This window comes from Cyprinodon variegatus, unplaced genomic scaffold (genome assembly GCF_000732505.1).
Source record: "Cyprinodon variegatus isolate N-32 unplaced genomic scaffold, C_variegatus-1.0 Scaffold1026, whole genome shotgun sequence".
Taxonomy (NCBI): domain Eukaryota; kingdom Metazoa; phylum Chordata; class Actinopteri; order Cyprinodontiformes; family Cyprinodontidae; genus Cyprinodon; species Cyprinodon variegatus.
This window is the reverse complement of record NW_015151479.1, coordinates 204,265-231,800: the sequence shown is the minus strand read 5'-3', so window position 1 is coordinate 231,800 and position 27,536 is coordinate 204,265. Positions and strand designations below refer to the sequence as shown.

At 36.6% G+C, this 27,536-nt stretch overlaps 1 protein-coding gene across 1 annotated transcript in view; it reads right to left on the bottom strand.

Moving 5' to 3' along the window:
• Nucleotides 1-27,536, bottom strand: part of agmo (alkylglycerol monooxygenase) — a 57,782-nt gene that overhangs the window by 1,847 nt on the left and 28,399 nt on the right. The window contains exons 10-12 of the mRNA XM_015399580.1: nucleotides 27,268-27,384; nucleotides 21,954-22,036; nucleotides 20,656-20,761 (exon numbers count right to left, since the gene is read on the bottom strand). Coding sequence (XP_015255066.1) covers nucleotides 20,656-20,761; nucleotides 21,954-22,036; nucleotides 27,268-27,384 — 306 coding nt within the window. The remainder of the gene's footprint in view (nucleotides 1-20,655; nucleotides 20,762-21,953; nucleotides 22,037-27,267; nucleotides 27,385-27,536) is intronic.

Sequence of the window (27,536 nt, the reverse complement as noted above, 5' to 3'; positions counted from 1 at the left end):
AAAATTAGAATGGGAGGAATATCTTTAAGCACCCAGACATTTCTCCCAAATAACAAGCTTCATCTTCAAGTTTCAGCCTACCCAGTTAAGAGAGGAGGGTTAAAACTTATAAAGTTGTTTATAAGCAATTTCCTTAATTATGCTAATATAGCCTTAGAATGCTGGAGAACCTTTTCATCACTCTGCAACATTGCTCGTTCCTTCTCATATTAACCTGCAGTTATTGCTGCCTATAAATTTATTCTCAGTATTTCTCTTTAAAGAAATTGCACCATTGCCATGTTTAGCCATTTTCTCTCTCTTATATGAAGCTACTACTTAATGCCATTAACAGCTGAATGTCTCTGTAACATAGTGTACTTCTATACCACTGTTTTTTATTGTTCAAAACCAATAGTTGGTCACATCAGAAACTGTAGGCACTCACTGTAGCTAAATACAGTAAATTGCTTAATATGAGGAACTGCAGTACAGTTAATGACACCCTAAAATGAAGCGGCCACTGTCACTTCATGCATGTTAAGTTAATAGTGCAGATTCAGTGTCTCGATGGCAGCGCTTCCGACCGACCGACAAAAACAACTCTTATAAGCCACTAGGAATGTGTGCAACTGAATCAGAATTTGCCAGTTATGAGATTTAATTCAAATATTTCTTATTTCTTCTGTTAAGTGCATTAAGGGGACATCTGTTGTGCCTTGGTGTTACATACATTGGACTGAATCCTGTCCAACCTGACCCGCTTTAACAATAGCTGGTCAGGTTGGGATGATAAAATATCAAACAAAATAGCTAAGACCAAGACCTCCATGTCATTTAAGTTTAAGAGTGTAATGCATATGAATGAATTCTTCTGGAAATAAAAATTCTTTTAATGTATGGAATGAAAACTACTGATTTGTGAATGATGCGTTTCTGGAACAACTAAAACCTTTTCTCTGCAGAACAGAAAAACCAAGACATCTTTCCATTGCATGTGGTATTGCTTTGGTGCAGAATGCTTAAGATAAACATTTCATTAGTCAGTAACAGATAGAAGTACTGAATGTAATTTTTTATCCAGTCTCAAAATATTTGATTCTACTGACACGTTTGTAGTTCTAACTATAAATCATTTTAAGATCAAAAGCTCCATTAAAATCCTCTATTTCTTTTATAAAAGGAAAGTTATAGTTAGTGTGGGTGTCAACACAGGAACATGGTTGTGGTTTTTAAACAATGTTCAGTTGGTACTAAGGGCCAAGAATGATCTGGGAAAAAAATCCCTTCAACCTAACACCACCAGCACCAAACTAAAAATGGAAAAAACCCATGATGGATCCATGCTCTAATGTTAGTTACAATAAATTCATACACAGCTGTCTCACTATTAAATTGGATGTTAAGAGTCAGCGGACCATGCAATGTTTTTCCAAAATGTTAGTGTCTAATTTTGGTGAAGCTGTGAGAGCTGTAGCCTCATTTTTTATGTTTTAGCGGAAAGGATTGTCCTCTAGTGCATCTTCTGCTGCTGATCCTCTGCTTCACTTTTCAATGTGCGCGATAAACTGGAATTAAGGAAATCTAAACATAACACTGAAACAAATTAACATTTCAACTAAAAAAGTTTCATTTTGTTGTTAGTATTCTTCTCATGTAATAAGAAAATGGAGTCCAAACACACCAACATATTTGGGTGTATTTAGTTCATATTTACTGTTTAAGGCAGCAAACCACTGTGATTGCATGATGACAACATGATTGTATCAGATTAAAATCAACTTTGATTCAACATCACTAAACATGACTTAGACATTTTCTGTTGACTAGTGATTTCAGAAATGTGCTGAAACTGAATTAAATTAAATGAAAACATACATTATTTTGGCAGTTAAAGAATATTAACTGTATTTCCTGGTTAAAATAAAAGTAATTAGATAATATAGAACATAATATAGAATGTAATAGAATAGAATAGAAAATCCCTTTATTGTCCCCCAATGGGGAAATTGTGGTTTTACAGCAGCAAAGGTTATAGCAGAAGTGGTCACACAATGTGGACCTTAGAAAGTGATTAATAACAAGAGAAAATAAAGAAATAATATACAGATTAGATTAATTAAATTATAAAAGTAGCTACATGTACAGTAAATGAAAACAAGCTCAGTGTTTATCTCATAAGTGTGACAGTAGATTTGTAGCTTGAACAACATAGTTAGACTTGTGATATGTTGCTAGTCTCAGGATGATGTTAAAAATGCGGCTCAGAGGTTAAGTAGTGGGTCCCGTCTCCAGACACTCTCACGACCGGGGTCAAAGGGGTTGCAACCATAGGGGACTTCACTATTCGGAGAAAATGGGATGAGGGAGGGGGTCTTTCTACCAGAAACAGCCCTCGCCTCCACCCCTTGCTGAGTTCTGGCCCATAAACTGCATCCTACATCTCAACCCAAGCCAAAAGCAGAACGCTGTCCATCACGGAAAAAAAAAAAATCCTGATGGAAGGGGAAAAAAAAAAAAAAAAAAAGGTATTTGTCCTGCTTTTCCGCACGGCAGCTGTTTTTCTGTGAGAGCTTGACATCCTCTCACTGTTCTCTGCCTCTCAATACCTTCACTGAGCTCAGCCTTCCTGCTCTAAGAAAACATGAGCAAAAGGATTGATGACCCAAAGAATTAGAAGGAACTGACTTGAGCTAGAAGCAGATTAAAACATGTTCAATTTCTCTTTTAGGTGATACTGATTTACATAGAAAAGCGTTTAGTTTAAGAATGTATATAAACCTGTTTTGAACTCCACTTGCAGATGGGCTCTAATAAGTTAGAGCAGAAGATTTAATAAAAATGATTGTAGACCTAAAAATGGATAATAATTTTGTGGATTTTATTGAAATAAAAATTATACTGAATGCAAAATATTCTATTCAAATTCTTCTTACACAAAACAAGAAAATTTTGTAAATGTACACTTTGATTTAATTTTTTTGTTGGTGAACAAATCCAACTACTTTACTTTTCCAAAGAACAACAAATAGACACCAAAAGTGATCATGTAGAGATTAACTTTCTGTTCTACAGGTTTACTTTGTGACTCGTGACTCACAAATGTGGTGTTTAACTTTTTGGTGCACAAAATGGCCTTTTCATTTTCATTCAAAACACAGATATTTAATTTCAATTCATTGAATTAAAATGTTGTTATAAAATGCCATCATGGTTATATCTAATTAGTTGTGTCTTTGGGTATACCTACATAAAATAATAAAGAGAAGCACACTAAAATGAAAACTTCAATTCACATATTTGATTTTTAACATGTTATTATTCAGTTTTTCTTTATATAGATTTGATTGGTAATATGGATCGACCTAATTCAATAAATACAAAGACACTAAATATATCAATCCTTTCAACAAGAATAAATATGTGTAGCTTTTATTTTAGTAAGTAAGGTTTTAAAAACAATAAAAAACAGAATAAATTAATACAATTAGAAGACCAAGGTATGGGGCTTTCTAAAAGTTAAAACAAAATCGAGTGTAGTTGCGGATATTTAAGAACTCTGTCCCCTCCGGGTTTTAAACAATTATTTTTAGCATTATATTTCATTTATGGACATCTTATTCTTTAGCATGATTCAAGCAATCAATTATAAAAATAATGTAACTGACTTAATTAAAATGTCCCACTGTTCAAGTATCAATTTTAAGGGTCTGGATGATAGTAAAATATTGTTTCACAAGGTTTATTGTTTTGATTACACTTGTTATTAAATATGAATCAGTAAAGTGTTCTGCTGAATATAGTTAAATAAAATAGGAAACAAAAGTATTCAAGTTACTGAGAAATCAAATATTGGGAGGGGGTTGGTAGTGATGACGTGTCTGCTAAGTATAAAACAAAAAATAAAAACAAAAGCTAACCAGTATAGCTTTGGCAGAGGTTTCTTCAGCAAAAATGTAACTCGTGATTAATGATATATTCAGCAACAGTTCCGGTTCTATGGAAGCTTTTTACTTCACTCAGTATTTTGTTGGAGGTTTTGGTTTTGAGACGTAGTTCCAAAAATGAACCAGAAAAAACAAAAACAAAGTAAAAGATCTTGTAGCTTTTAATCCACAAAATCCAAATAAGAGTGACTAAAAGTGCAAATTCCCTAAAGTCAAAACAGATGGAAGATTCCCAGAACAAAAAGTTGTGCTGTCTTTCTTTCTCTTTTGACGGACAAGGATGGAGAGCAGAGCGAAAAGTTGGCAAGACCTCACAAATCATGTTTCACTCAAACTGGAGACCAGAACATGACAAGGAGCTTCCATCAAAGCCGCATGTGGAGGGCACCTATTTTTCCTTCTGTTCATCACTCCTCATTTATCCTTCATCCGAGCTACATTTTAATACACTCTGAGGAAGTCCATGTGGGAGAGATTACATGTGGAAGGAAGCAGGTCTGCTCGTCCACAAATAAGCACCACGATATTTTCCAAAAAAAAGAGAGGTCAGCAGATCGACTAGCTCTCATTGGGCTTTAAGCACAGGCAGTTTAGTAAAGAGTTTCAACACAAAACGCCTACTTTGTTGACCTAAACCTAGTCTGTAAGAGTGTGATAGGGTTTCCTTTGCTGAAACACAAGTCACAGAAAACTCTTAAAGGATCAATGAAGGATTGGTCAAATCTTCTGATATATTTAAACATCAGAAAAAGGCGTGCATTGTGGAGCAGTTTCTTGTACCTGCATGCCCTGCAGAATGTAGATCCTGGCTTCCAATTTTGGATTGCATTTGATCTACATTTCACAATCCAAATACGTGATAAGCGTAAACTTATTCTGCATTAAGCAAAAATACTTTAAAATAAAGTTTTAGATTTATGACACCTTTTCTGTGTTCATGACTCACAAAAAAAGGTGCTTTTCACAGCTGCTCTGGGTACTGGAAGCAGATGGATCAGGGTCCTGCTTGAAACTACAGTATAGTCACTTGAAAATGACAAAGCTGGAGCTGGAGCAGATCGTTCTGCACCGACAAACCTTTCTTCCCAATCTAAAAAAGGAAGCTTACAATTTTTGAAATATTAACCCTACAAATAAAAACACACAAAAAAAACAAATCCTTGCACCTTTTCATACTGCTACCTTTCCCTCTAATGACACTGGATGATGCCATAAGAAAATTTGATCAGCAGGCGATTTGGCTGCTGTAGATTTTTTTGGCCATTATGAAACATTCTGCTTCATAGAGGCTGCACCCCTTATGTATATGTATACTGCCACTGCAGCAGCATGGGTATGGCAGCCATGATTCTATAATAACACTACTTAACCACTCTAGGCTATAGAGATACTTCAATAACTCCAGCATGCCAGGAGCTTAAATCTTTAAACTGATCACATTGTTTGCCTTTCCATTAAAAGTTCACAGAGCAAATTTATTTGCAGATGTATTTGCACAGTTTTGGTCCCTTTATTCACCCAAGTCAATCCACCTGTATATAAGCCATCCTGATTGTATATATGACACCTCAAATCTCTGTGTTACTCCCTTGTATTATCTTTGTTTTGTTTTTCATTGTGTGTGATCTATCTATCCATGCACTATTCAAACCAGCACGACTAGATGCTTCTCAAGCTGAAGCAAATTTTGATACCAATCAAAGTGTTTTTCTATAGATAAATATTAAGACAAGATAGACAAAAGTGTGCTGTTGGACCAATATCCTCTTGAGAAAGTATTATTAAATCCACAATCATACATAATCTTGTCAAATTTACCATAATGCTGAAAATAAAAGATTGACTATTTGAGGGAACATGTACAGAATGTTTTGAAGCTGCGTGTGGAGTAAAATAGGACAAAACTGTATAAGTTCTCAAATATCAGCCTAAATCTGGTAAAATCTAATCAATGTAAAGTAATGTTGAGTGCTGTCGATTAACGCAAAGCATAAAGAAAATACAGTAAACCCCCACTTCACTACCTGCTATAATAAACTTCCAGCCTTCAGCGGGTTAACACCACAGAATCTCACTGCTCTCCACCACAGCTGCACTCGTGATTGAAATGAAAACAAGGCAGAATGGCTGCTGTCAGACATGTGATATATGACCTGCAATGAGATGTTTCCAGAGCTCCCTGTCCATATGGCTGCCTACAGTCAACCAGACCTGGTCTGAACTGTATTGGGAAATAATTCACAATGCACTGGAGAAGGTGTAGTGTGCTGAATTTTGTAGAAATAAACGATTCAAGTATTTCTTGATACTTCCTGACTGTGCATTTTGAGTCTCAGTAAACAAAGCTTAAGAAACAAAAAGAGTAAAACCACTGACTGCAGGCACTTCTAAAGGGCTGGACAGCAGCTGCATTTTGCACACAATGTGGAGTCAACTGAAAAGAGGTACAGAACATAAGTGAAAAACCAAATCTTTTTTGCTTTAAAACCAAACAACCATTGGTATATTATGAAAAAGGACAAAAATGTATTTAATGGAGTGTGTAAATCCGTAACTTAGTTAGTGAATGAGGTTAAAATGAGGACAACCCAAACCCAAAAAGCTGTCTCAATGTGGAAATAAAAAAGTGAGCAACAGCATCTTTGATTGAAATACATGAATCCACACTTTGAAAACAGTTTCTGTGGCCGGATTATTTGATATATATCTGTACATTTAGTGAACAGCAGCCTTTAGACTAAATTCTCACTCAATAGATAAATGAAGGCAGGGTGTAAGATTAAAATACTGACATAACTAATCCATTTTTCAAGTAATTCTCCCTCAAATAATTTAAGACCAAATGGGTTCATATTAACTTACCACAAAGTATCCTATGCTTTATGATTATATGGAACTCCAGATTGATATCATATTAAAATCTGGTTCCCTTTTAAAGCAATGTACTTTTACTAAAGCAAAATTAAACTTAAAAAGAATTCTCACATATGGCTGTGAGCTCTTTTAAATTCTTAGTTTACAATATTTAAATAACTGGAGCTGCAGCACTGCATGAGTAGGGCTCAGAGATTGACTGATTTTCTATTTGGAATTTATTTCCAAATCATTATTTGCCAGAGCTTTAACTTTAACTTGTCTAACTTTAGCAGAAAAAGCAGGCAGAGGAAACCACTGTGAACTCTGATTAGGGTGAAATTTCTTTTTTATGTAATTGCAATCTAAGAAAGTGGTAAATAAGCAAAAATAATGGAGGCTATTAAGTGTAAAACTCCCAGCTGAAAATTGTAGAAAAGTCCAAAATCCAGTATGAAAAAGTGCAAAAAAACAAATATTTTTTTATTTTATTTATTTGTGTAGGATTATATATATGCCCAACCTACCACAGTCTCATTCGCACATAATGGCGATCTCTATAGTCACTAGTTTGTCTGCTCTGCGCTGCCATAGCGCAAAAAAACGTCTGCTTCCACAAATGCAAACTTAGTCCTTTGTAATTTTAAATAGCAGTTTCTAAGGCAACACACTAATAAAGATTTAGACTTTCAGTTCATAGATGGTAATAAATGACATACATATACATAATATATTACAAATATGTCATCATAACCCTGTAATTATTACACACTGTACCTTTAAGTTGTTTGAGTATCAAAGCAAAGTGGTGTAAGAAGTTATTTTTTAAGGAAGAATATATGATTTATTTTAGAGAGGAAAGAGTGTGAGACTTTTAGAAGAGAACAGGAAGGTTTAAGATTACAGTTTTAGGGAGGAACTCAATACAAACACATCCTTATCAGTGCTTCTCTTCTAAAAACATACAAAAATTCAGCAAATAGCAGATTACTTTAAAAACATGGAAAGAGCTTCAAAAAGACTGAAAATGAAAACAACGTTAAAAGATTACAAGACAGCTGAACTTCTTATGAGGAAACTAGAGAGAATTTAAGTCAAGTGTCATAGAAAAACCCAAAATATTTTACTGAACATTGATGAAAAGATCGATTTTGTCATTAACGGTCTACATTACTAAAATCTCCAGACAAAAAAAAGTTTGTGAGCACCAACAGCCCTATGATATCCAGCAGACAACAAGAGAATTATGAAATAATCAAACAGTTTTCAAAGATAAAGGTCAATTCCTATAGAAACATTATAACTTAACATAACATTTAAAAACATCAAAAAAACTTTAAAAAAAATGTTTCTGTCAGCACTGTTCACACATGGAGGACTTCCTGTGCGTTCATTATGAGCAGATCTACAGCCCCTGTGCAAGGCAGACTAAGGGAGGATATGCTGAGCAGGTTAATGTCCCACCAGAGGTTCTGTGCAGCTCCATCTGTAACGCTGCCATGAGAAATATCGCAGTTACACTCCCACGCGCTCGACACAGAGCGGCCAGACAAAACACATGTTAAACAGCGGTGGCTTCATGTGAAAGTGCAGCAAAACACAAAGAAGTCTGATGGTGTGCCAGTTTTAAATGCTACAGTTGTTTAGATGTTTTTCCTTCCAACATCTGGTATTTGCAGGCACTGGCTTTGTGTCTCTTAGAGGACCGCGTGGAGGGTTAGCAACAACTCCAGCAGATTACTACGCCACATTGAAAACATAAGATAAAACCCAGAGGACGACCATTTTCACGTGTCTTGATTTCACTTTACATCTCATCATTCAAAGGAGATGCCTGTGTGGCCAAAATAGAGGGAGTTGGTCTGCAGACATGCAGAAGGTGGCGACGAAACACAAACAACAGCACTGGAAAGCAGTATCTCCCACTTAATAAATCTTTTTTGCTTTAAACCCAATGGTTAACATAATCAAAAAAACAAGTTAATATCAGAGAAAGATGGCCTGAGAAAAGATTAACAAACCAACAAGTCCCAAAGTAAAAGGTAATTTATATAATTATGAATTAACTGGAATTAACTTGTTTACTTAGCCACAAACGTCTAAGCACTACCAGACCTACTGAATTATTAAATGACTACAATAGAACCTATCTGACAACATGAAGTAGGCAGAGGCCAGTGGTCAAGGTTCAGAAAAATCACCAATACGATAAGAACTTACAAGCCAAAGGGAAAATATGCAAGCAGTTGCCATGATAAATGCTCTATAAGTAGTCCTGCCAGAAAGCGAGGAGGTAGAAAAATAAGCCTGATGTTTCCTAGCATCGTTCATTTAGCACAGCGACATGCTGATGTTCCTATCTGGAGCTTAGGAGCTGTACTGTACATCACCTCACCTCAACCCAGGCCAGGAAATTTACACAAAATGACATTATATTTTTACATATTCTCTGTGTGACACATGCTAATTCGCACACCTTTATTTGTTTTGGTTTTATAATGCAGTTTCACCAGTTTAATATACCCAATTTTGTTCTTTTGTAGAATTTTTCAGAAGGCTATAGTCCCAAATTGCCTAGCTTCATCCAAACATCCATGTTTCCATCATGTAGTGACGTCTATAAGGCTAAAGGCTTTCCAGATTCAGCACAGCAGTCTGGATTTTCCTTCTTGCCTTGAATAGTTTTCTTTCTGTTGACCAAGCCAATGATGACGGGATAGGATATGGAAACAGGAGCTATTACTTGCAAGAATTGGACGAATCCTAGGACGAATGTTTACAACAGTGGCATCAAACTCCAGGATGGGTGTCAAACAGGTTTTAAAAGCTCCCCTTCTTCAACACACCTGACTCTAAAATTACCTCATTAGCAAAGCTCTGCATAGCTTGACTCCATGGTTGCGATCCAGTTTTTTGATGATTTGAGACCACTGGTTTAAAACCTGATACAGTAAGGGTAGTAGGCAGGGTTTTTACTTTTTGAAGTTGAATTTAACCAAATCTTCAGGTATGTCACAAGATCTTAAAAATGACTAATCTTTAATTTTCAGTGTTTGATTTTCAAATGTTTGAATTGTTTTACTGTTTTTGATTTTTCAATGCCAAATATCATATTTGATGTCAATGCAAGCTGTTACTTGATTAGTTACCTAAAAATACTGTCTTCTGATAAATTCAAATATACAGTACTATCATCTCTCAAATATTTCCCGTCTTCTTCTTTGTGTTTTTACAAGCCAGTACGGTCCGGTTGCAGACTGATTCATGTGATGCAAAAAAAATCTGTTTCATTGGCAGTTTTGCAAAATAAGATAATTTTTATGTGACTGAAGAACCACCCCATCAAAAATTTGCAGTGTTTCCATATCAGAAATTAGAATTTGCTCAATTTGATGGTAGGGCTGGTGTGATGTTTAAAATTAGTATCTTAAATCTAAATGTATGTAAACCATTATTTATAGGTTTTCTTATTTTTCTGTTCAAGAAAGTCCACAATTTTCAATCAAACTAAAGTTAGGATTGCAGCCTGGATGGCGGAGTAGTGGGGAATCACTGCTACCATGCAACACAAAGATGTGTTAGAATCAAGTCTAAAGTCTTTCTGTATTGACAATGTTTCAGTTTGAGTAGATGTTACCTACCTTCTCTTGGTGTTTGATAGATATTGAAATGGGATACATTTAATAATAAAACTTGAGTAAATTCACTCAACCAAACTGATTGTCAATTGTTGTTCACTTTTCACTTTTATGGTTAAATACTAGTGGTTATTTTCACTGTGTTGCTATATGTTCTGCACTGGCTCAAAGTGGAGCTATCACAGGGCACTGTGGGGTGGATTAGAAAAATAGGAGAAAATAAGAAAAAATAAATAACTTTTTTATGATCAGGAAATATATTTTTTCTAACATAATAAATGCAACCTACAATAATATATCTTATAAACATTAAAATTGGAACTCTGTAAGCTTCAAAGTTCAGTTTCCCAACTTGGCCATTCAAGTTTCAGAAATGCCTCTTTCCTTTCACAATAGCATTGTTGTTTTGATTCTGGCTTTTTTAACTTTAGAGATACTCTAAACAATACCTTAAGCTTATACTAAACCTACATTTCTTCTTTTCTTATCAACATGTTTGATGAAAAACAAAAAACGAATAGTTATTCAGTCAGAACTTAAAAGGGATAAAAGTAAGAAAAAACATCTACAGTAAAAATTGGCCTTTCTTTACATGTTTTGTAGGGATGTATCTCAATTTACAAAGGGGTGGAGGTCTCCCTGACAAAACGTATTACTGTTTGTGTGTGTGTGTGTACATCCCAGCACTAAACCACAGAGAGCAATTATCTACACATGGAGAAACCATAGATGAGTGGGGAGCCTTTCCAGCAATGGCCATTCTACCAAAATACTGCAAGAAGAAATAAGTTTTTCCCCCAGGAGGTCAGACAGGAGCCGAAAATAACATATAGGCATTGAAGGCCTCAACTAGACGAACAGCGCTCATCATTTATCAATAATCATTAATTGACGGGTTTTTATGGCAAAAACCATTGCTGACTAAACGTACACAACAATCATCTTAACTAAAAAAATACAAAATTATATGATCCACTAGATTTTTTTGAACAACATTCTAAACTTACGTAACAACATTAGCTAAGGCCTACAATATCAAAAAAAAACAAATTCATTCACATTTAAAAATTGTAGAAATGGTGTAATGGTTTTGTGCTTCTTCACCACCACGTGGATGTCTTCCAAATTTCATAAAAAAGTAGATCATGCATCCTGCTGCTGCATCTGAGACTGCTCTTTTCTGTCCTTCATCAGATATATTGATCAAGTGTTTTTGTGAATGATGATGGAGAAAAATGTATCAATTCCATATCTTGTTGATCTTAAAAAAACAAAAGTAATCTGTAATAAGCCAAGAATTTTTCCCCTCGCTTTACATGTGTGCTGACAGGAGGACAAATTATTCGCACAGACAATCTAGCAATGCAACAACTATCCAAAGACCTCAGAGACCCAACCAGAGCAAAACCTGTAAATCTGTTCGCTGATAATGTAGTTAGAAAAGTGCTATCTGACTCTTTTGGCAGATTCCTGTGTGCCTGAAAAAATTTGAAGTGGCCGAACGCTCTTGATGTAATTTTGTTTTCCTGCCACATGGGTGGCTTTCTGGGTGATCAAATGAGGTACTAATCAACGACAATCAGCACATCTGTCTCTGTCAGAGCGAGTCAAGGCACTGGCACAGCAACAAAAGTGGTAAACAAAGATCGATTGCAGTATTATGGTTTATTTGGATAAGACAATGAGTAGAATGCCTGAGACAGGATCAGAGCTTCTATTTAAAAGTTGACAATTACTACATAAAAAGATCTGACTTTCAGGAGTGAAAAGTGAGCTATCATGCAGAAGAGAAGAAAGCAGATGAGCCACTTACTGTTTTGTCAAGGGGTCAAGGCCTTTATATAACACAAATCTGTATGGGTTTTTTCACTTCTTGGTAGTGTTATAATCCTCAAAAAGGTAGAACTTGTTAATGAAAATCATTTCTATGCTGAATTGCTAATTTGCACAAAATCTTTATCCAGTATAAGTTGTTTGAGATGTTTTTGCCTATTTAACCAGATGCATTTTTATAATGTCCTGTTCAAAGCAATCCATACTTAGATACACTTCAACAGGGTGTCCAGGGCCATTAGAAGGGGAATAGGCCGATAGCATCCATCCATCCATCCATCCATCCATCCATCCATCCATCCATCCATCCATTTTCTCCCGCTCAGTCCTTGTCAGGTTCGGTGTGGAGCTCATACCTAAGTACAATTTGGAAAAGCCACTTAACCTAACAGTCATGCTTTTGGACTGTATGAGGAATCCGGAGTACCCAGAGAGAACCCACACATACACAGGGAGGACATGCAAACTCCATGCAGAAAGAACCCGGACTGGGAATCGAACCCAGAACATTCTTGCTGCAGACAACGGCGCTACCCGCTGCTTCACCGTGCAGCATGGCTCACGGCATCTAAGGCCAAATAAAGTTTAATATAGCAATGCAGATGCTATCCATTCAACGGGAAAAACGTATTCATTTGAAACTTTTTTCTACAATTTCTACCATCAATTTCCAAATTTTCCAAAATGGTGACCATACACAGTATGAATTATTCAAACAAAAATTTTATCAATTTACTCTATTCAACAGTGAATTTCCACAGACAGAGTGCATCATTGCTCCTCTGGGCAGCTGGGAAAAGCGTAGCAGTATATAGCCAGCAGCATAAATAGCCATAAATAGTTGTTTACAATTGGGAGGTGAAATTAATAAATATTTTTTAGCAATAATCACCAAATTGATTTATCTTGAACTGTTGAAATAATTCCCCTGGTACAGAAAATGTGAATGTGTAAAAGTGTTGAATCATGTTCAATACCAGTAAATGACAGAGGAGAGAGGCTGCTGGCTGTATGAGAATGTGGAAGAGGAAGAATTCTGCTTTTCTAGCCTTGTTTCTCCAGATCATACCACATGTGGACATGCTTTAAAACCAGCTGCAGAGGAAAAACGTCAGTTGTCATCATTGCAAAAATACCCAGACAATCATTCTTCATACTAATTTCATTAATATGCAGCATGAGATAAATATTAAAAGATTCTGTGCAGAAGACTTTTTTTTTTAACATATCTCAAACAAGTCAGTTTTCAGAACTTTATCAGGCAACTTCAGTTTTCAAGCAGAGAAGCTGTCCTTAAATCCTTCCCTCCGTATTACCTACATATGTATGTATATGCAGCTGTTTTCATCAACTGCAATGTCTGTTGTTTCAGTTTATTAACAATGTTTGTTGTGTGCACTGTTCCTTAAATATATAAATAAAATCAATCTATTTTCTCTCATGTTTTCTTTATCTCAGCACATCCGTCTTATCCCAGTTCTGTTTGTCTTAATGTTTTATGACAACTCTGCCATTATATAGCTGTTTCTAGACAAGAAACTATGTTCTTGTTGCCATTTTCTGATTTATAAAGAACATATCTTCAAAACATATTGTGCTGTTTTTCCATTTTTTGAAAAACAAATCATATTAATACCCAGGGGGAATTAGAAATCATGGATTATTAATTAACAGTTCCTAGACACTCTGATTATCACAACATAAATCATCAAACTGTTTGAATTTAGAGTTTTATAGCAACCAATTGGAAATGATTTTCGATTCTGCAGGCTGATGGAGAGAATGTACATGTTTTGTTTCAGTCTTTGCCTAACAGTAATCTCTTCAAATGTTGCAACACAGGATCCGAAGTATTTTAGAGTTTGAATCCCCCATAGTCTTGCAGATTCTGGCAGCAGGAAACTTTTTCCAGCTAACTTCAGACAAGATGCTGCAGCTGGAAATATTGTGGAACAAGTTGCTAAAACTGCTCTCGGCAGCATTTTGACGTGTATTCAGCAAATAAGTATTTGTTAAATTCCTAACTGGATATTAAGACGTCTTTAATAGTATGCTTTGATTTATGAGCAGCTTCTGCTTTATGTGCATTTCAGAGAGGTCTCTGTCAAGCCTAATCAGGCTGAAGCTGCAGCTGTAATGCTGTCATGGAAACCGGATTATTAGTGGGAATTAAAGCACAAAATTAAGAAGGAACAAAATTAAGAAGTTATTCAGTTTTAACCGCATTAAAGCTTTGACTGCACAAAATTCAAAGTAAAGGAGTCCAAGAACCTCCCCCTCTTGGTCTGTATTTCCATGGCTAAACCTGGCAAGCGGTGCAACAGCATAAAACCAAGCAGCTACTCTTTGACGGGTTTGATCCCCGACAATTTGACTGATACTATTTCACACTGTGTGCCTTTGCAAACCACCCTGCTGTTTACTTTAACGGGACAGTTCGACCCAGCGTTCCACTCTCAAACCCCCCTCTACATTCCCATTTTCTCCTTGGGAGGAGATTTCCTTTCCTTTCCATTCCTGTGAGCTCTCAAATGATGTCATGCTCGCTGAGTTTCCACAGTTCCATAGAAGCCTGTTAACCTCAGGGCTGCCTTTTGCTACCACTCATTTAGGCTTAAAAAAAAAAAGTTTTAAAAAAGGAGATCCCGCTAACCTCTCACACCTTCGTTTCAGTGAAGGATACCATCAGATATAAGTCTTATCTGAAGGAGATTGTGGAAAAGAGGGTGGGATCGAGACATTTTTCGAATCAGTTAATGTTGAAGATAAGGTCTTTTGGTGCTGAAGAACACCCTTTGTGTTAGGTATGGCTTTAATAATATTTTTCTGACCTCTCCTTTTGGCTTTGGAGGATTTCATCTTTTTTTTTTTTACACTGTCAGATTTTTTTTTTTTTATTGAGAAAAACCGCAAGAATGAAAAGTGGAAAACTTACTTTGGTTTAAAAATTTGAATCCTTACTTTGAATTGCTTCTGAAGAATTGAATTTGCCTGAGTTACTATTCTACATCATAAAGTCTTTTTATTGGGAGGTTTTTGTTTCGGAAAAACAAAAAAATACATAATAAATGAGACAATTAAAGTTGCTTTAACTCTCAAGTTAATTAATGATTCAGCCATTGTTCAGCAATAATATATGAGATACGCTGTCTGCTTCTGTCTACCAAAGAGAGGTGTATTTTTTATTAGCTTTCCTTGTAAATTGCTGTGGCTTCACTAACAGCTAGTGGATATTTAAGAGGAAAGCTCCCAAATTACTATCGAATATGCAGTGTCTGTATTCTACTATGGAGCTTGTTTTCATGTACCTTAAGGCAAAACCAGAAGCCCACACAGCACACAGTCCTGGGTTACATTATTACAACCTGCATGCCACCACATTTAAAGAGCACTGCAGTACACACACCCACTGACAGACATTAAAACAAGAAATCACCATCTAATAAACTACAAAAGCACTGCAAACAAATTATCAAAGTGGTGACATTTACGGTAAAGTGAAAGTACACCCTGTTTAAGTTTTATGGTTTTACTAACAGACTTATTGAGAAGGTCCTGTGACTAAAAATGTAAACATTTCCCTTACTGGCTTTGTCTTTTTATTTACCATAGATTAATAAAATTGTAATTATTCTGTAAGTTTGTTAATATTGAGTGTGACTAGAAATTTTGTGCTCATTGATTTTCCTCTCATATTCTCACCTCAGGGGAAAAAATCTATTATTTTCTATTATTATTACATGTGATATACCAACACTAACGAGTACGTTTAAACAGGAAAGTACTTAAATTATTATTTTCCTTTTTTTTGATGAAACCAAATCTGTCAAAAAAGTATGTTGTGCTTTAAGATGCAACTTTCCAGAGTTAAGACTTCAAAGACTAAAAGAGCTGTTGCTGCAGCTAAACCTGCAGGTCTTCTAGGGAATGTTCTTTTGTGCATTTTAGCATACAGTAGATGGTAAAACTACTCCACTATAGCCGCTTTCCCACTGAAAACACATTTTATTTTATTTTTTTTAAACAGGTTGACCTGCTAACTATCGGCTTTTGGCTCTTTTTTCATTTGACCGAAACGCAGAGTCTGACGCCCAGCTGGAAAGCTGTGTGGCCACTGTCCCCCACCGCAGAGTGTCTGATAACGGCATCATGCCAGTTGAGCGTTGATTATGTCGAAAGTGAGACGGAAATCAGGGAAGTAAATAATGGAGAGCAACATGGACAGGAGCTAGAGCGTAGTCAGTATTCTTTATCATTTCGCTCTTTCATCTGTCCGAATCCCTCTCCGGGTCTGGTGTTCCCACTGCAAGCCGATCAGCGTAGAGGTGACTTAAACACGGGTCGCTTGCAGAGTTGTTTGACCCGGGTAGACATGCATCTGTTCCCACTGTAACTAAAAGCCGATTGTTCCCGTTTAAATGGGTTTTTCAACCAGTGTGAAAGGGGTATAAGACAGATTGAGAGAGTTTGTGAGTCTACATTGTACTTAGGTCTATAGTTTGAGAGGGTCATTCAAACGAAGAAATGGGCTTTTACTTCATCCCATTATATCTGTCAACTTATCCCACAGTCTAAGGGCATATTTACACCTGACACACTTAGTCAGCTGTAAAGGGACCAGAGTTAGTATCCCCACTTTGTCCAGATCTGTGGTGTAGGTGTAAATAAAGGCCAGCAAAACCTCGTTTGGAACAAAAAGTCTGCTTTCAAGTGGACTCTGCACTGGTTAGCTTTAGGTATAAATACAAACTGACCAAAACACAGAAAGCATATGACTCATTGGACTTAGCAAGTCACCGTAGTAAGAATGTATCAACAAAATCATACCAAACTACCAGCTTGGCAGCACTGCAACAAGCAAGCTGTAGATCTCCCTCGGATTGAAGGGAACATTTTCCAACACAATTACAAAATTAGAAAATAAACTGTCTTAAATCTCCCCTGAATGAGCTACCCTAGATACTCATAATGGTTTTACATATGTAATTACAGCATAATTTATTAAAAAAAAAAAAAAAAAAAAAAGAAATGCTGCATGCAAGACCCTGCAGTAGCTTGCATCCATTTCCGGGGCTGTGATCTGTCCTGGCGTGGCCATTTCTAACCAATGGATGCAACGTTTTTCACAAGTGTGGCTTTACTCTGAGTTTTAGTCTATTAGAAAAACTGCAGCTTCAATACAAAGATCAGCTGCCAGTAAATTGAAATTGACAAAAATAATAATAAATTAAAATTCCAAATCATGACACTAAAATCTGTTTTTTTCTGTAATGTTCATAAAATGTTCAGTCAGACTTCTGCACCTGATGACAAGTATGTTGGTTTATTGTTCATAAATATAGTACTTTTGTCTAAATTCGTTTGTTTTTTTAAAATGTTTTTAAATTAACTATTTAAGTCAATATTTTATTATACTAAATTATAATGAAATACTTTTGTATTTATTTTATTATTTTTTTTTCAGTTTCGTGAATTACTAGTGTAAATTTATGATTTTCTTTAATGGGATGGTATGTCAACTTTCAAGCACAATTGTGCACTTTAATCCATCTTAAACAAATTTACAATATTGTTATCTACAGTGATATAATAATGTGGCTGAACATAGAGATTAACATCTTACTGCAGTAAATATGACTCTATTTGAAGGATTTTTTTATATTTACCAGGGGTGACAATAAGTTTGGAACGCATTGTCTGACGCATTAAGCACAGTCAGCTCACGACCAAACACACCCTAACCCCTTCACACACTTCTTCATGTGAGTCGTGCAGACATGGGTTTCTTTAGAGTGGCGAGTGGGCGGCTTGGAGCGAGAGGCAGCCCTGGTTTACAGGTCAAGCCTGCAGCTTTACAAGGGAAATCTCCAGAGCCACTATAAATACCACTGTGAGCTTTAAGGGTGCAGTATATCACACCACTGGTTTTGAGGGACCACAAACCGACCTAGTTTTTGTAGTTTTTTTCCCTCTTTTCTTTCAAATGTACAGTGAGTCTGAACACAATTAAATGGGAATTGCCTCCTCTATATTTCTACAGACTGATAATTGATTGGCCCGACTTCAAAACTTTCTTTACAACAAAGAGCTTCAGAATCATATATGGTTATAAGAGTCTAATGTTTGGGGGTGGGTTTAATCTTTCTTTTTCTTTGTTGTAGTTTTGAACAAAGGGAAAGAAATATGTCAGAAACTATTCTGAATACACAGAGGTCTTTTTTTCTGAGCCCCCACCTGCAGGCAAGACAGTTATCCAACTAAACCTGATGTACGGCGACTTGAAATGAGCCCTAATGAATCGCTTAAAGAAACATCTGCACAGTGACAGAGTCAGGGAGCATGTACAGCATAAATCAAAAGCCTTTTTTGCTCTCCAGCTGGTTACTTATACACTCTGTGTCAAGCGTCACTTTCGAAAAAGAATTAATTCAGTTTTACTAGATTTTATGGTGAGAAAAAGAAAAGGTGGGAAAACCTTGGGTTGTCATTTGAACACCTTTACAAAACAGATGTGGAGTCAAAGGACTTAAAAAAAAAAGGCGATGGCAAATTTCATCGGCCTGAACTAGTTAGTGGCAGACGACACTAATTGTTTCCAGAAGTGTTGCTCTGATTCACGCCGACATCAAGCAGTCATGGCTGTGCAGGGAGAAAAGGAGGCAGTTGGAGCAGAGGGAGGGCAAATAATGAGAGGTCAGCCTCCATCCACATTCAAGCTGCCAGACCCAGAAAGGCAAGCCAATTTTATGGTCAATTGGGCAACGCATCTGGACTCGTAGATCACAGGACTGTGGGGCAGGACTTAGCACCCGGCTCAAACACATTTCACTCACACAACACAGACCACACAGCTCCCACAATCAGCGGCAAACAGGCCACAACACACCAGTAGTAAACACAACGCCTGCCAGGAACTGTTTGTAGATACTCATGTACAAGTTTTCAATGCTTAAACATTCACTAATCATATTTGTACAAAGTAACTTGTGAGTCGATAAATTAGGATGCCTGTGTTATTCTCACTAGATATGTAAACAAATAATCAACTAATAATGAATAGTTGATTAATGGCTTATGGATTTTTTTCAATCTTGTAGTGTTACAGCCATCCAGTAGAGGGAGTCACTGCTCATTTTTAACTCACTGGTATTTATAGGAGAAGTAAAACCAGAGCGGATGCAAGCAAGAAATAAAAAAATCAATCAATAGTCTGGCCTAGGATTATTTTAACTCTTAATGGTAACGAGGATGCAGACTTTAGTTTGTGTAGTTTCGTTTTTAAATATTAGCACTTGATAAACTCCTTGAGGTATTACTTAAATAGCCCCCATTTAGCTGGACTGCATGGCCGGGCAGCATCGACTTCTCTGCTGTGCTTGGATAACACAAAACTCTTGTAACAGGATTTTAAAAAAAAAAGCTAGTATTTAGCACAGTGAATGGGAAAGGCCTTTGTGTGTTCATGCTTTTATTTTCAAAGAAATGTCTAATGTAATAATGTTAAATAAAATATTTACTTTTAATCAACTCAGTATTTGATACAACTGGCACAACAAATTATTCAAATATAACGTTGTACAGTTAAAACAAAGAAATAATTAGCTTATTGTGTTATAGAAAGATCATCTTTATACATACACTGTGGAGTCTTTCCACTTCCTGGGAACTATTATCACACAGGACCTATTGTAAAGTCGGAGTTAAACATCAAGTCCCTCAGCAAGAAAGCCCAGCAGAGGATGTAGTTCCTGCCAATGATGGTGCATTTCTACTTCTCCATTATTGAGTCAACCTCACCTCCTCCATCACCATCTGGTATGCTGGTGCCACCACCAAAGCCAAGGGCAGACTGCAGTGTGCTATCTGATCACCACAGAAGGTGATTGGCTGCAATCTTCCATCTCTCCAGGATCTGTACGCGTCCAGGACTCTGAGGCGTGCAGGGAAGATTTTGGCTGATCCCTCGCCCCCCAGCCACAAGCTATTTCAGACACTTCCCTCTGGCAGGGGGATGCGGGCCATCAGGACTAAAACCTCACGCCACAAGAACAGTTTCTTTGCATCCACTACAGCCTTGAAACTGCCTCTCTCCCTCCCTCCCCCGTTCAGGACCTACAAGCTACACCAACGTAGCATCTCCTGACTTTCTGCGTTACATTAACGAACAGCTAGATACTATAATAGCCTATATAGTACATAGCCTATATACTATATTTTGTAAATAGTATGTTTTATGTTTTATAGATTCTCTATTCTGTATATATATTTAATTTTTCCACACAACAATTTATTCAAAGGCAAAAAGCAACACATAGGAAAAAAAAAACAATCAGAAGAACACCTGAAAGACATGCTTGATAAGGTGTGGTGTATCCTATTCTGTAGAATTGGATAGCTTATCTTACCTCTGTGGGGACAGACAGTAAAGGGATGGGGGATCTCAGGTAGTTGAACCGCAGCAATGTTACCATGATTACGCAGCGAATTGCCTCCAAGAAAGCTGATGATGGCCTGAAAGTAAGGAAACATGAAACAACACAAAAGTAACTGAGCAGGTTTAAAAAAAATGTTTTTACTTGATTTATCTTAACATCCAATTCTGACTGATCCCAATTCTGTTAAATGGGACATTCCTCCTCCTCCATAGGCTTCTAGAGATGAGCACCACCCCTCAGTGATGCTGACTATCAAGTGCTAAATATGTAAGCATTGATGGTTGATTGTTAAACAGACAACTTGATGATTTGATTGACTGATGCCAGCCATCATTGGCAATAAATGGTTAACTTAATCCTATATGTTATGAAGTCAAGGCCTCCCTCCTTTGCAGAATTGTTGGGATTAAGTCACATTGTAGGGTGTTGAAACATGTAATGCATACATAAGCTCATGCCACAAATTTAAAATCAGATTCAGTCTCAGACTTGGACACACCAAAACCTTTATTTACGTACTTGAGGTTTATGTCATGAATGGAAGGTTCAACATTTTCCCTCAGGATTGTCTGCCTGATAAGAGAATTCATGGTTCCTTCCTTTATGGGAAGTTGTCAAGTAGGCCAAATCCTCACGGTGCTTGATTGTCATTGTGAAGTTGTGTTATTTTACACAGCTTTTTAAAAGTCTACCTTTCGTTTTCTTTTTTTTTAAATCAATCTAGAGCATTTTCTTTAAAAGAGAACTTAAAATAATCATCAAAATGTTTGTCCTTGAAACAGCCCAATGATTGTCAAATTTGCCTCTTTCTTGTAGTCAAACCATGAAGTCTGACGTCAACTGTGGCCAAAGAGGCCTGCTGAGCATTCAGGGTTGTTCTGGGTTCTTTTGTGACCACCTCGATAAAAACATGTTTTCTTGCTGTGGCTCACAGGGGCCCGAAAGCCTTAGAAATGTCACACTTTCCAGATATATCTCAATGAATTGAATTTGAATAGAAAAGAAAATCGTAATACTGGGTGTGCTGTCTTTTAGATCTGTTAACCAGTTTCACACTGGGACATGTTGGTTTGCAAACATAATTTGAACAAACCTTTTTTAACTGAACCTATCAGTTTGATATTACAATTATTTTTGCTTATTCTACAGTAAAAAAATGAGCTCTACAAAAAAGCTTGACAAAAAAGAAAAAATAAGGTTCTCTGTAAAAGACATTTAAAGTATTCTATACAGAAAATCTACAGCTATATTGAAAGCAAAGCACAAACCTTTGCTCGATGATGAATCCCAGGGAGGTGAGGGTGAGCAGAATATAGGTGGTCATCCCCAAAAGAGTTAACTGTGACAGCATCTAGGACAGACATACAATTCCATATGAATGATGTGAGGTTAAGCTACTTTAAAAAATAAAAACCTAAAGTCAGTATCATGGTTGGTAAAGTCACATCTGCAAGAGACCTTCATGGGAAGCAGCTGTAAACCACACTGCTATTCGACTTTTTATTTGGCAATGCCAACCAAAACATGTCTGACCTTCAGAGTGAGTGCAATGGCACCCATTCAACACTGTATCCAGTGGACTCAGACATGCCCAGTTTACATAGATGGTGTGGTTATCTCACAGGGTTCTTGACAGAAGGCTTGACCACAGATGAAGAGACTGCAGTACAAATCCCCTAAAAAGGAGCCAAAACAACCAAGTTTGGAGCAGAGATCCCATCCAGACTCCCACTGACCTTTTCCCAGCAATTTGGGAAATTCATACAAACACATAAAGTCATGGAGCTAATATGTGTCCTCTAACCTAAGGCCTTGGCTGCTCACTGCAGCTGGAAGAAGAGTATCCCCAGAGGATGCCGTGGGTTGTAAGTTTGGGTTTATGTTTCTCTGACACTCAATACAGAGACTAACAGCCAAATCTCAGTGCTCCCATGCCCAGGAGGAGACACTTTATACTGTCAGGATGAAATAAACCCATCCACTGGATGCAACCATACAGTGTATCTTAATGCTTAGCCAAGCATGACAATCCATAAAATGGATATTACTAAAATCTTTATATGGGAGCACTTGAGGGGATGCAGTTATAGTGGCAACAAATCAGGTGGTGGGGTTTAAGCTTCTACATATCTAATGGAATGAATAACAACCACACAATAATATTGCTCCAGAACCACACAATAAACAGAAAGCAGACATGACATACAGAATGGACAGAAACAAGAGTTGAGGCAAGCACAGGAGGACCCTAAGAAGGGAGGTAAAGTTAAAGGAAGAAAAAAAGGGCAGAAGGCAAGATAAATAATCTAAACAATTGGATAAAAAGTGAAGTCTTGAAATACAAATATGTTTCCATACTCTTAATTACTCCTGCTAATCAGACCTGGGAAATACTAAGTAAAAAAAAATGTCATTGTTTCCTAAAGGACTCTGGATATCGGAGCAGACTAATGTCAGTTCAAACGTTCAGACTGTAGTAATAATAACTGCAAAAAAAATACAGAAATAAGAGGTTCAGTTTTATAGTCTTAGCTACATCACGCTGTACCAGCTGTGGTGGCCCAAATGTTAACTCTACATCTCTACACCATTATTACTCTGTCTGCTGACAAGAAGCAGATTACCTCATTATAGGGGCTATTATTTCTGCCATTACTACGAGTGTTGGAAAAGTTGGTCTGTTTGTTAGTTGAAATAAAAATAGCCCTGTATTTTATTCTTAAATGTTATTTTGATAAGTCACACTAAAAACATGCCCTTAGTTGGCCGTTTTTAAAGGAACACTGTCAGATCAGATTTTGGTGTCTTTCAGTTTTAGCTTCCTCTAAGGAGCATTACATCTGCCATTCATGCTGGACTGACTTTAAATTTGGATAGACAGCAAAACTATTTAACCTCCCTTTTCCTAACAGTCTCTGGGCACAACAAACGCTAACATAGCGATTGTTTACATTTATATATACCTCGGATTCATGTAAAATTATTTGAATTCTGCCACATATATATAATACTTAATAATCAAGTGAATTAAGAAACTGCAGATATGTAATGCAAATCCATTTATTGTCCAAAAATGGGGAAATTCACCTCTGCATTTTACCCACCCCCTTGGGGAGCAGTGGGCTGCCATAGTGTGGCAGTGTGGGGTTAAAGGTATTGCTCAGAGACCCAGAGTGCAGGCTGTGGGGATCGAACCAGGTACTGTACTTGCAACTTCTCAGAGCACCAGTGCATTGCTCTAACCACTAGACCAACACTTTCCCATGTGTTAATACAACTAATGCTGGGGTGCAATGGTTTAAGAAGTAGGGTAGGGGTTTGTCCTTTAATGTTTGAGCCCTAGGACCATCTGTCTCAGTCTTTCTGTCCTTGGGAAAAACACCACTTGCCTTGCCTTGGCGGTCAGAGGGCAGGGTGGTGCAGATTGTATGGCAGCCCTGCTTCTTTCAGTCTGCCCCAGGGAAGCTGTGGCTACAACGCAGTTTGTCAGCATCAGTGTGTGAATTTGTGTGTTAATGGGTGAATGAAGTGTAACATGCTTTGGGTTTCTTGGACTTAAAAAAAAGCATAATACAGCCCACTTATGTCCTATAAAGTAAACCTTTAAGTAAATGAAATGCACAACTGACAGAAACGAAAACTAAAAGACCAAGAAAAAAAAGTTTGTTAGATAAGAACTGGATTTAAGTAGTGCCCATCTTTCAACTTTTTAAATTGATCAGAATAAAAAAAAAAAAATCAAACCATAAATTACACTGACATAATATCTGTTTTTCAATTAGTTTGTGATTTCATCTGCTTGCATATAGTGTCTGCATCTTTGGTCCAAGTTTTATCTACTTTACTACTTGCTTTTAACATCTTTATCATGTTTTATTTTCCTTCTATCTTATTTTTTTATTTATTAAAGCCATTTGAAATTGTCTCCGTAATTAATTGTAGTACATCAAAAAACTTGCCTTGGCTTGCCTATAAATATGTACTGGAAAGGGACTTTTCACAGTTCATAGAATAAATTGAATTAATATAGTTTAAGTTTAGCTTGCAAAGAATGTTCATATTACCCAATCGAATTAACCTTTTTCACTTTTCACTAAAGTTGCAGCAGCGGATGACAGGCTAAGCCCTTTGACTGTTTATTTTTTGTTTGTGTTTTTTGGGAGGGCAAGGGGTGGGCTTTGAAACAGATGCTTTTCTCTGCTGTATTTTACTTTAAGTTTATTAAAAGTCACTTTACTTGTTTTATCCAGAGAGTTATTTGACATTAGAAAGCAGTTGACCTCAAACATGAAATTTTCTTGCTTTCAAGAAATCATATAAACACCTTAAAGTATAGCAAGTGTATCAGCTTTATATAATCTAATTACATCAATAGTATTGAACTTAAAATTTCTCAAAACACAGGAAACTAATTTCAGTGATTCTCAGAGATAACAAACGAATGTCAGCTTCAATTAACTTTTCGCTTGTAAAAGCAACTAAAGCAAACTAATAGGGCACGCATGTTGACCTAATAATGATGTAATTTAAAAGTGACTTTACTTTTTTTATGACTTTGAATTAACACAGAGCTCATATACTGTCCAACAGCGTGTCATCAATTGTCAGACAAAATAACTGGCTAGGGGAACATGTAGGCATAAATACATAACAGTGACATGATTTATTGTTCGGCCATGGAGCTCGCTTTGTTATTTTCCCCTCCAAGTCCTGATTGCTGCATCCTGAAGGCTATTTGGGTTGGGAAATGGTTGACTCGACAATTAAGCGTTTGTGTTCACTGCTGGACCACCAGCTAGTGTTTCATTCGCCAACAGGGAGGGGAAACCTCAACTCAGAAGAGAAGATGTATGTGTGTGGATGTTTTAAAAGGGGACCACAAATGTAAAAGCTCTGTCTAGGTACCGATCAGTAAAAAAAAAAAAAAGACATTTTATTTTGGAGTTTTGAAGAGAATGGGCGTGACGGCACTTTTGGGCTAACCAAAACTATGCCTGTAGAGAGAAAAAAAGCTTCCAAAGATAACTCCTGAGGAGATCTGTTTTCCTTTTTTTCCTCCGGCTGGAGGAAGGGGGTCTCTTGGCTTGTCGAGTGGAAAATAATAGACAAAGGTTGTTTTAAAAGGGAATGTCGATCCGTCATCCTGTCAAGATGTTAGACAGAACTAGCGTTTTACCACTAGATAAGTATAGGATTTAAGTCCACCATAAAGAAGCCACAACAAACTGCTTAATTGGCTTAAATAATGTTGTCAAACAAACACATAGAGCTTAGACTAAAATCTGAATGGTCCACACCACCTCTGATAACTATTTTATGCTTTATATGAGCAGGGCTCGATGTTAACCATTGCCCGATCGCCCCGGGGCAAGTAGTTTTTATTGTCGGGAGGGTACAAATTTGCCCAGCGGGCAAATGCAATGATCTCAAAAAAAATGTATTTATCACTCAAAATGACTTTAAAATCACCGACATTCGACCCACAAGCGTTGCCGGCACCATTTTTGTTGTTTTGTACACATTCTCGTGTGATTTGAAAAAGCTGCGTGATTTTCCGCCAGACAGCGTGATTTTTGTCCGGAGATTTTTATCTGACACATTTTTTTCGACTTGGCAGGCTAAAAAAACAACAGCTAGGCTATTTTACCCTCCACCAATTTCACCCACCACCCAGATAACTCTAGATTAAAAATTATTTGTCAGGGATTAGGACAATTGGCATAATTGTATGCCATGCGCACAGTGTAAATATGGCTATCATAAGGCAGTCTTCTGTACAGTGATGCAGGTCATACATTGAAAAATGTTCATTAAATTTTTTTCTCTTAGACATTGGAGAGGTGCATTTAAATGTTATAGAGCTAAACATGTTAAATTGGTGACCTTTTATTATTATTGTCTTGTTGTTGCATTTATTTTATCAGGGAAAACTAATCCTGAGTCAGTTAAAAGTCAGAGAATTCTGAAATTATGTAAGACTGTGGAAACCCTGTATAAAATAACTATGTATAATGATTCTCTAAAAAAGTCACATTATATTAATAGTATTATCTTGTATAAAAATACCGTTGAAAGTTATTCATTTGTGACATTGACTTCTGTCTTGTGACTTATCTTAAGTTTTTAACCTGCCAAGTTTTTGTTTTAGATTTTTAACATTACAATTTATATTCTTTCAAAGCACACAACAGTTTAAAGCAAAGTTTAGTTTGAAAAGAATGTGCAGGAAGGATTGAAAAGCATGTTAACATGGTAATGTAGGCTTGAGTTCATTATCTGACGCATGCAGATACACACCAGGAACCTGTAAACTTAAAAAATACTGAATTACAAAAAACATTTAAAAAACAAACATGTTTCATTGATATATATATACAAAAATGAATAATAGGAACTATATTTATCAAACATTATGCTGGGCAAGTAAAAATTGTTTCTGGGCAAATGAAATGTGAAAGTCACTTGCCCAAAGGGCTAGTGGTAAAAATCCTTAACATCAACCCCTGATGAGTAACATAAAAATCTATCAGTGGTTTAATGAAGCAAAGTTTTAAATATCATATAAATGGGAGGGATACCTACCATTTTGCTCTCAAACAACTCATGGTAAGTCCACAGTACCAGCAGGAAATGAAAGGTCACATAAACTTGAAAAGACAGTGGCCAGTTGGGATCATGGGGTACTTCCTTTCCAGTTACCTGAACAAACAGAAAATAAACTGGTTTAACCAAAGCTCTATAAATATTTTTTCATGTCAAAATTTATCATTTATTTACATGTAAAGATACAGATGAGACCTGGACAACATTTATTGCCATTTTGTAAACACAGAGTGTATGCAAATAGAAAT